The sequence below is a fragment of the Numenius arquata genome, chromosome 6 (genome assembly GCF_964106895.1).
Source record: "Numenius arquata chromosome 6, bNumArq3.hap1.1, whole genome shotgun sequence".
NCBI lineage: Eukaryota > Metazoa > Chordata > Aves > Charadriiformes > Scolopacidae > Numenius > Numenius arquata.
In genome coordinates, this window is record NC_133581.1 from 53,576,093 (window position 1) to 53,587,586 (window position 11,494).

The window sequence follows — 11,494 nt, forward strand, 5'->3', positions numbered from 1 at the left end:
CCAGCTTTAACCACTTGAGAAATCTCTTCATGATCACAGCTGTGACACCACAGTACAGCAAGTATTTTGAAGACATTTAGCATCTAGCAACATTTTAGATGTCAGTTCATTCACAAAATGTACTATATAGAGTAATGTTAAAATAATCCCTAATAAATTTTCACTCGACTTTGAAGTCTGTGAAGTACTTTTCTGCCCAAACCCAAACTCTTGTATATATTTACCCCATACCACAATAATCAGAGATTCAAAATAAACTGTTGAACATGCTTGTATCTTCTCTGTATATTACTGAAACACAGATACAAGGGTGCTATAGACAGGTCTGCAATTTATATACAACACTATGTAATGGTGCTAATTTACAGCACAAACTGATTGCAAAACACAGGCTGAAGTGCAGTGCAACCAGAGCAACTGTAAGAGAACTTCTTAAAGAAAGGATTATTTTGCAATTGGGAGTCTTAGAATTTACACTGCAAGGGTTCTTGTACATTTTCTTCTGCTTTTAATTTTTCAAAAACAGCTTCTACCCCTGGACAGGCATATTCAGCAACCCACAAGCAAACTACTACCCTGTACTTCGGTACTGACTATCGGTAATCTGATTAGGTCTCTACTTTAGTTATTAAACAAAAAGGTCATTGACTTTCTTAGCAGAAACTAGCAACATTGAGTCCATTTCACCTATTACAGTACAGATAGCACTGGCTTCCTTTTCATTTAAGAGAGCCATTCAATACTGTGAATACACAAGATTAATCTACAGTAGTCTCATGACCAAACTCCTGCTTACTACTGCAGTTTTCTCCATAACTGGATTAGAAAACACAAAGCTGAAGGAGTGATACTGAAAATAAGCAACCATGCATTTGTGATTTGTGTGGCTGTCTGTACTTATACACAAACACACATTTTACTGGAATTTAATTTGGAGAATATGCTTTTTCTATCCAAAGCAGGCAATATATAGCACTTTTTATTTTCAGTCATATAGAAGAGATTCATGTGTGACAAAGTGCTGGAGACTTAAGTTTTACAGAAGGGCAGTGCAATCAGCTAAAAATACATCTATAAATTCTCTGTATTCAGGGAGGAAAACAATAGTCCTCAACCTTCTCTAACAGGATAACTGGAGTGAGGGACCTAGGAAAGTGTTTTCAAACCAACAATGATACAAATAAAATTAATTTAAAAAACAAGATCAATTAAAGCAGTCTGACATTTAGACCACATTTCATTTAATTACCTTCGTACTGAATCAAATGTTTGAGTTAGGATTTAAAAACAAAACCACACAAACAACAAACAAACAAACAAAAAAACCAAAACAAAACAGAAAAAAAGAAATCCCCTAGTCCCTCAGTAGCTTATTCCAAGGGATTAGTTCTTCGTTTAAGTATGATGCCTTAAGAAAATGCATTGAAAGAACATATAAACTTAATAGCAATAGATAAAACTAAGAGATGACTTATTTTGAATCCATGTATATTTCTTCTGTGTCTTCCTGTAAAAGGACTCCTAATTTTTCGTCGAAAATTATTTCAGTACATCTTAAACTTTTTGGCTGATTAATTCTTTGGCTGTTCTACAAAACAAAGCAAACAAAACACTCAAAAAAACAGTTACCCAACTTCACACATATCTGCCACACCAGCTACACCCCCTCATTGGGATAATTTTCTTTTAAGGTGAAGTTCCAGTCTGCTGTGTCATACCACTTAAAGCAAACAACTTTCTACTTTAAATTAAAAAAGCATCCGAATACATCTAAAAACCCATGGAGGTACCCAATAAGGCTACCTCTCAGACTTTTGATTAGCCAACAAGACTGAATTTTAAATGGACTACTCTTCCAAGATGGTATTTCCAGTCCTCAAATTGTTGTGGTTTTTTTTTTTTTTTAAAAACTTTTGGCATTATTTTCAGAATTACTACTAAAGAATGGGACATTATATTGCAATGTTGACCTTGCCAGTTCTGCACAGATCACAAGACAGAAATCACTTCCCAATTTCTATATTTATAGCTCCCACTTACAAAGCCACACATCATTTAGGGGTTTTATGAATTTCTTTTAGCAAGAAACTCATAGCAGTCTTGGAGAAAGCAACTCAGCATGTTTATTTCAGCACAAGTTCATCCTCAGACGCAGTTTCTCATTCTCTCACTACCATCTACATTTTCTAAATTTCTCCTAAATGTATGAACCTTGCAATTAACACCTTTTAAAACAAAAAAAATAGTTACACACCTTGGCCTATTTCTATCTAGAAAGTTTCAGATACAGTCTTTTAAACCGCTGGGCGTTTTTTGGAACCCATCTAAGCTAGTAAAAAAGTTTTCTTTCCAAGAAAGTCATCACTACAACCATTAAGACTAGTTATACACTGACGGTAACACCAAAACACAGTATTTGAACTTGACTGGATTAAAAATATTTTTACTGTCAGCATCACTATACTGTCACATTGTTCCATTAAGATGAAAAAACATTAAGTTCTACAGCTAATAATGAAGTGCCACAGTTAGAGCTTTGTTAGACACTGAACACTAAATAAAACTTAGAATATTAAACTCATTCTCTTTTTCTATATTACTAGTAGTTTTAGTACAAGAGCGCAGAAAACAGAGTGCAGTTGTACACTTTGTAGTGTGGCAGGTTGTTACAATCACTTTAGAGTGGAAAGCAAAGGAAAAATCACAGCATGGCAAACATCCTCAAGAACACACACTTCCTTTCCAAAACCAGGAACATCTATTTATTATTTAGGAATATAGAAGGAGAAAGTATAACCGCAGCAGACTGTGAACACAGTGACCTAAACTGACCTAGACTGTTTTAGTGATGAACGCTCATGTCAATGTTCATCAGCTGCAGGTCAGTAACACACATTCCCAAGGAACAGACAGAAGAAAGCAAAAACTACTGAAGTGCCAGAACTAGAATGTAAGAAACCATCTATACATACATAAAAGAACACAGTATTACAGAGCTTAAAGAGCTTTGCCTCATTAAGGCAATGGCAAAGTTGACAATAACAAAACTGAATACAATCAAGTCCACTGAAACAAAAGTCACAAAAGAAAAAGGGGGTGGGGGGGAGACAGTAAAAATACAAATATGTAAAGTGTTTTAAGGAAGGCATCATAGAAAGTTGATGAGGAATAGGTATTTTGCACCTTCTAAATGTTAATCTAGCAGAGAGTAGGGTCAGCACTCTCTAATTTATACCACTTTATCAGAGAGTTAACACAGTCAGTTGTCCTGCCTTCTACCAATTCAACTGTGTAAGTCTCGCTAAAGCTATGTAACAGAGTAGGTTTTATAGAACTTGTAAACTTGTTTACACGGTCTCCTTGAATACTTCTGAGAGTTCTGTTTGTCTAAGCAGGATCTTTTCCTTTCCCAGGGTCTCAAGGTGTATCCCAGGATTCTGTTTCCACACCCCGGGGTCTGGGAGTTAAAGCACCTTATCCTCAAAGAAAGCAAACAATTTTAGTTTTACAACTCTTGAATCGCCAAGTGTTTTAAAGAGTTAAACTCATCTGGCTTGTTACCACTCCTTATTTTCTACTTTGACATACTATGGCATCTGAAATACAAGCAAATGTAGTGAAGCTGTCTGCTGGTAAATTTAGTATCAAGCAAAAGACTACAGTATTCACCTGGAAAATTGTATTTTGAGATTAAAAATTATTTTACATAGAAAGAAACCACAGTTTTGAGTTAAAAGATAATCAGAGAACTTCAGACATCTGGAATTTCTGAAGTTCGTTCCCTATTTCAGGATCATTCTAATCAGCATTCAGAGAAGCACAGTTTTTCAGAATGTTACAGCCAACACGTGCAGGATTTTTCAACGCAAATATACACATAAACATGCACAATACCCTAAAAAGGCTAAGAACACACTCCATCTCTCAGTAACACTAACTGGAATTTATTCTGAACCCAGAAAAATGTATTTTTACCCTTAATTGCTAGCAGCAGGTTACCTCTAATCAGCCGTTTTAATAAAAATCGTATAGTGGCAGAAAAACCTACAGACTGCTTGAATTCATGCTGTGGGTTCAGGACTGGTCCTAAAGAACAGCCAGCTTCATAATTAGCTCTTAATACCTGTTGGAGTTGCACAGATTAAGGCAGAAGATATCATTAAATTCAATGTCCTACTGAGCCATTGCTTAGGATAATTCAAGAACAGTCTGAGTGACAAAAAATAACAATCAGATATGCAAACAAAGCTCTTGCAGGTCATACATTTGTCCTGAAGATTTGTTAAATCAGTGGAGGATCCAATCTCCCCAGCCACTCTCTTCATCAATTTGGAAAAAGAGTTCATTATCACTTTCTCCCAACTTCTTAAATGACAAACAGATGAAGGACACCCACCACTATCTCAAAACCTACTGTCATTGTGAAAGAAAATATAACTACTACTACACACGCCCCAAAAAAATTCCCCACAAAGTGAGACTCCTCAAAGAGCCAGTAAATATGCACAGGAGTGATGGCAATGAAACTAAGAAATAAAATACATGTCCAGTGTTTAAATAAAAAAAAGTAAAAGAAGTTAATTCTTCACCAAGAAATGTTATATAACACACTTCTAGGCTATGTCTTCTAAAAGAAAACCTCACCAAAGTAACTGTTACGAAATAACAGTTCTGTGCACTGCTTTTAAGTAAGAGTGATTTTATTCCAAATAGTTATTTATGAAAGAACAATTATTACACAGTAAAAACACTTCTACCCCAAGTGCTGACAGCAGGGAATTATTTAGGAGCTATATTCCAGAAAAAATTACACAACTACTATACTGATCAATACCTTCCTGTACATAGACCTCATAGCTATCCAGGTATTTCCTGTTCAATTTCTACATGGATCTTTATGTAACTCAACATCCTACACTCTTACCATGTCTTGCCTCTATAAGGTGAGTACTGCAAGAAAAATCTATAGAAATGTTAAAGATCTAAATCAACTGTTTAAAAAATAAAATTGGAAGAATGGGGCATAAACAGAAAAGTGAAAACACTGTGTTTTTTTCTGATGAACACTAATCCTTTAGAGCCACAAAGAGTATCTCGACTCTACAGGGAAAGAAATGAAATATTAACGGTGTACCTACCTTCTTTTCACAGGAGAAAATCTCCTTATTTCTATTTACCTTGAACTATGTCAAGAAATCTCCTTACTTCAAATTTGTGTGCAGATCTTTTAGGATAAACTCTGCTATACAGCAGCCGCCTTTTAATTTACAATCAGGTCTTCTCTGTATAGGTTATTCATCCACAGAAAGGAAACAGCTCTGCACATTTTCAATTTGGAAGTCTTGCCAAGAAGCCTATGAGGAAGGCAGGATTTACCCATCCACACACAGAAGAACAGACTTTCAACCTTGAGTAAACAGGCACGTAAAGTTCTACCGGAGGCTATCTGCCTCTCACACAGTTGACTAAACAGCTTATGGAAAGCCACAGTAGGGAAACCCTTGATTGCGTCTAATTGCCCTCTATCCAAAATACACAGAACTCTCAATTCAGTGCTTTAAATTGCAAGAGGGACTTAACTCCACAAAATACGTAGCTATTTTCACCACTAGCTTAGGAAAATGATTAACGAACAGAAGTTTCTGGTTTTTAATTTCAATACGTATGCTATTTTACACTGAGGAAAAGTTTCATTATAAAACAAAGGTATTAAATACTCAAATATGTGAATGAAACATTTATTTGTCCAAAGAGGTATTTCTGCACCCTTGCCACAGCAAGCACCTTAACAGCTTGCACAAACAGAAGTTAGACATTTCAGATGCATGTATTACCCACACACCTTACGGCATTTACAAGTATCACAAATACAAATGTTGATCAACTTTTTACAACCCACTTTATTTTATTTTCCATCAGTATTTGTTAAGTATCTTTTGTTTTCTTAAGGACTGCTTTAGAAGTTAGTTAAGCTTAATTTCAGTATAAATACTCAGATACACCTGTAAGACCAAATGAAATAGCAGTTTATCAATTATGCATATTTTCCAACTTCATCTAGAATGCAATCGATAAACAATGCACGTGGTTAAAATACACTGTGCATTTCGCAACTGCAGCATCTGCATTTCCTACCTGGAATCTTTGCACATTTTATCACAATTAATACCCCTGATATCAATCAGGATTTTTTATTTAAGTATCAAAACTGCACTAACTGTATTTTCAAACAATCAAGCCAAAGCATTTCAAAGCTACCTCACCAGTCATGAGAATGACTATGTCTGGTCAGACCAACAGACCATCAACCTCAGTATCCCACTTCTAACCACATGCAAACAAGCAGCTCCATGGGAGTAGTATAAAAACAGAAGAATAAACCTCAGAAAACATTCCAAATCTCCAAAAACTTGTAAATCAAAAGTATCCTGAGGCAGAGGTAGTATCTTTGAATTTCAACACCTCCAGGGACTTCTCTTCCATGAACTCATCCAAACACTTTTTGAACCAAGAACATTTCAGCACCTATAATATCCCCCTGCACAAAATGCCACTAATTACTGAAGACCCAAGGGTTTTTTTGAAAATACTTAATTTTACTTCATGCTTTCTAGCTGCCCAGACACACTGATTCTTTCCTTCATAAACCATTCTACAACCCTCATAACCACTTTCACTTCCAAACTATCAAAATTAACTATTTCAGAAGAACCATTCCTCCAACTTTAAGATTAGAGAAACATCCCTGAAATTATCCCCCTCTTCAAACCTGCAACAAAGCAAAACAAGCTACATGTAGCCAAATATTTCAGCAATTGATTCTTGTTGCACTTTGTAAACACTGAAGCTTTGAAAAATGCTGGAACACTTCACCACTGTGTCTACACTCTGAATATGGTTTCAACTAGTTCATAATATTAACACATTTACAATTACATGTAAAGTACCCAATTTAGATGATCACCTCAATCGGAAAGATGTCCAGAAAGATAGACCTTTTTTTTTTTTTTAAAGAACCTACTATTGGGACGTAATCCTGCAATATTTGAGGTTCCCAAAAGAAAGAGAAGCAGCATGCAAGTAAAAGTTGTGAGTTTCTGGTTTTTTTAAACACTTATGTAAAGAACACAAAATGTTAGATAACAAAATGCTCCCATAATGTCACTGAATAGTTGGGAAAAAGAGCATTTGTAAAATCAGATAAACTAGGAACTACAGAGCTGTCATTTTACATGACAGAAAATGTATTAACAACCATATTAATCTTTATGCACATTTGAGTTACTTAAAAGGATACAAGAAAACATACTGTTTATACTGAAATTGTATATATTTTGTTCTGAATATTTATGTTTCTTAACTGTTCTCCCTAGTCATTAAAACATTTGGAAGTAGCATCTACTGTTAATTCTCTCTCAACACATTCTTGTGTGATTTTGAAGTATCGGAGATCTCATTTTTATCTAGTTCAGAAATCACAAAGAAACTGTACAATTGAGACCGTTATTCCAGCCAAGCATTATCAGCCCAAAACAAAGTGGAACTCTATTGATTTTCCTCAAATAGTTATAAGTTTTCCTATGATACTTCTTTCTGACACAACTTTCTCTTCCTTCTCTGAGAGTTTCTTTAGTGCATCTCCAAAGTTTCATTCATGTTTCTTCTTTTATCAGACTGCAGAGCCATTTACTAAAGGAAGCAGTTATTTCTAACAAATACATAGCATAAACATCTTCGAAAACAGGGACTGAATTTATCTCAGTATAACAGCTACCAACATCAAGGTCATTACATTGACAGACCAAAGTTACAGTTATAATTACACAATATTGTTATAGCGAAAATCGTTCTTTTAGTTCACAGAAAACAGATCCAGCCTATTACTTCAAGCAATCAACACACTATGCAAGGCCACACCATTTCCTTTCAACACAGCAGTGAGAAAACGCTAAAAAAAAGTTACTGTGGCAGTCATTATTACAAGTGAGAGGAAAAGCGTGCTATGGTTCAAGTGCTGCACTCCTGATATTTGACATTTCTGTACTTGATAGTGATTTGCACACAGATTTGGCAAATAATTATGTTGCTTCACTTGTGCACACAGACAGAACAGCCATCCACTTGAATAGTTGGAAAAGAGAAAAAGATAGTATAAAGATTCAAAGTCTGATGTGAACAAAGACTTAAATCTACTAGTACAGGACTTGCTTGGATCCAAAGGGTTGAGACCCTTTGTCAGTCATTATGGCTGTGGTATGAACCCCAAGATGATGAAGTAACAGGTAATTTAAATTAATTATAAAAATGTGTCCCATAGACAGGTAAAGCAATAGAACAAGTAGTTCATTACAAGATTCAAGAAAGAATAACCTGTCACTGCAGATCATCCCTCCCTGCACCATCACCCTCATATGCAAAGAGCACTCTTACTAGGGGCGGGCAATTCTTCCAGTCACTTCTACTATACAGGAAAAAAAAAGGGTGTGGGTGGGGAAATCACTCAGGAGTCTCATTGATTTCCTATCACAGATAAGAAATTATCTTATTTGGAAGAATAAAAGCCACAAATTCAGAACAGGTAACTAAAATCACACATCTTGCTAATTCATTTGCAAAGTTATCAAAATAACTTAGAACTTTTAATTGCCAGCACTGAGAAACAATGTTTACTATCACGTTGAAAGAAGGATGAAATTAGCTGCATGAGGAGAGTTGCATCTAAACCATCCAACTCTCACAATTCCATACTAATTATCTATTTTCATGCTATGTTTTAATTTTCCTTTCATCCTCAGCAGTTTCAATGGACAAAACTGTTGTTTGGGGTCCAAAATACCACAGCTTTATTATGCAGAATATACTGAGATTTTACAACTTGAGTTGTTAAAACAACAAAAAAAGTGCAGGCCTGGTACACACATCACTTCCAAAAATATTCTCAACACATTCCTATATCAGTATTCACCACCGTACAGGTAGACATTTAAAATCCAAAGGTAATGCTCTCCCCCCCTTGTAAGAACCCGGGCTACCCTGGACTTCCGAAGTTATAAAAAACCCCACCCTCATGCACACACACTGTGCAGTGACTACGCTGTCTCTGTCCCATGACCTGATGCACACGAGGTCGAGTGAATCAACACATATATATCCAGCATCAGAATTACCACAGTACCTTCAGAAATAAACAACTTAAACAGGATGGCCACGGATGACAAACAGCAATTTCAAACAAAAGCAGCAGACTTGGCAGGAACGCACCATGGTGTCTAGAGGCCACGTGAGTTCATAGTAGCTTTTTCAGTCAGACAGAGTTTTCAAAGTCTCCAAACTGAGCTTAACACTAGAGTACAGAATGCAGTACTTTGTTTTAAAGTAACAAGCCTATACATAAAACAACTATTTCCAGATAACTTTCGCTTGCTAACAAATGGCACTAAGCAACTTGTTTACAAACATAGTTCTATACTACTGAGACACTAGAGAAGAGAAACAGTCAATTGTTCTCTGCTAAAAATGCCCACAAATGTTCACCAAACTGATTTTTAAAAACAGCCATTCCATAAGGCTTAAAATGGTAAGACAGACAGAAAGTGAAGGAAATAGTGAAACCTCTTCATTTGTTTCCTTTGGTGGTTTTTAAAAAAAATTCTTTCTTAATTATAGTTGTAACAAAAATAGTGCAGATTACATGCTTATTATAGAGCTGCAAAGACGTGGAAGAATTGTTCAGGTATAGTGCTTGGTTCTGAAATCTGAAAGCAAATGCATTGCAAACGTTGGCTACTGAAGTAGCATGCTATTAAAAACTCTAATTACAGTGCAATTTGATAGAATGTCGCTTCAAGACAGTAAACATTCACTCACTACAAAAATCATCTAAAATTCTTCAGAAGCAATAAAGTTTGTTAACTGTTATCATCTGCGTTTCTGTCCTATAAAAGAATAATGACCCCACTACAAATACCTCACATCCAGGGGATTTTGTAATCTGCACATAAACTTGTAATAGCCAATGCTTGGTGGTATTTGTACATGTGACAGTGAATTAGTAGAGGTCTCCTTGTTATTACTAAAAGCAAACACTAAAGATATATACTGGAGCTCCAACATTTCCTCTCTGTGCTGAGAAGTTATTCAATTTTTGTTCCCGAGATGAAGTTTGTACTTTCACGTGTATTAAAACAACCATGCTGTAGACCCATCAACTCCTCACTGTTCTTCAGCCCCATACGAAATCTCCGGAGCAACGAGACCGAAAGAAAATGAGCACACGCTCGACCTGTCTCAAATCAGGGTGCCCGGCCAAGTCCTTTACTTGAGATTTACCCGAACACCCTTTTTTTTCCCCTTGTCCTCGCCCTGCTCGGCAGGCCGGCACTCCTGCCTCCCCGCAGCTCCCTCTTTTCCCCCAAAAGCAACCGCTGGCAGAGCTTCGGGGAGGCGCCAGCCTCCCGGGCCCGGAGGCTCTTACTCCCCAAAATCCGCACCCAGGGCTGGGGAGGCCGCCGGCCCGGCGAGCCCCGGAGTCATTGTGCCGAGGGAGACGATGGCAGCTGTCAAGGCGCAGCTCGCCCTGCCGCGGCCGAGCGGGCGGCCGGGTCAGCAGCCTCGCGCCGCGGCAGCGCCCGCCCGCCCTTCCCCGGGCCTCCTCCGGGCCCCGCGACGCCAGTACGGGCGAGCGGCCTGCGGAGCAGGGGCTGCCTCCGGAGCCAGGAGCCCAGGCGGGCGCCATGCTAAAAACCAAAATGGCTGCCCCAGGGAAAGGAGCCCAGATCAGGCTGTGAGGGGCTGCGCCTCCGACGGCCCCGCCGGCCGGCGACGCCGCTTCGCCCGCCGGACCTCGCCCCAGGTACCGTCCCCGAGCCACAGCGGCCGGCTCGGCCCCGGGGGCCCAACGGGCTCCGCTCGCCCGGGCCGCTCTTGCTCCCTCACCCCGAGTGCGGCCCGGTCCCCGGAGCCCACCAAGCCGGCCTCAGCCCGCGCCTCGCTCCGCGCGGAGCCCGCCCGCGCCCCGCGTACCTGAAGCTCGGCCCGCTCCACCTCCCAGTGCGCCCGCTCCATCTCGAAGCGAGCCCACTCGTGCTGGATGTAGTGCAGGATCCCCGGAATGGTGTAGTGCTGGGGCCGGGACAGCTCGGCGGGGCCCGCCGCCTCCTGACCAGCCGGGGCCGCGGGGCCCTGGGGCTGCTGCTGTTGCCCTCCTCCTCCGCCGCCTCCAGCCCCCACGCAGCCCCCACCCGACTGCAGGTTCATGTTCCCACCCGCCTGCGGCGGTGGCTGCTGCGGTCTCGGGGCGGCCGCCATCCCACCGCCTCCTCCGGCTCCGGGGTGCTCGTCCATTGTCTGCGGGGAGCCCTCCTCCTCCTCCTCGTCCCGCGGCGGGGGCCTGGAGCAGGGGCCAGGGAGGGGGTGAGCGGAGCTGGCTGGGGCGGGGAGGAGGGGGGCGGGCCGGGCGGGAGGAGGGGAGGGGGGGGCCGCGCCGAGCAGTATC

General features: G+C 39.9%; 1 protein-coding gene across 2 annotated transcripts in view; it reads right to left on the bottom strand.

Moving 5' to 3' along the window:
* The window catches only part of STRN3 (striatin 3), a 66,079-nt gene extending 54,707 nt beyond the window's left edge, over window positions 1-11,372 (bottom strand). For both annotated transcript variants that reach the window (XM_074150020.1, XM_074150018.1), the window contains exon 1: window positions 11,023-11,372. In XM_074150020.1, the coding sequence (XP_074006121.1) occupies window positions 11,023-11,343 (321 nt within the window). In that variant the 5' untranslated portion in view covers window positions 11,344-11,372. The remainder of the gene's footprint in view (window positions 1-11,022) is intronic.
* Between the last annotated feature and the right edge of the window lie 122 nt (window positions 11,373-11,494).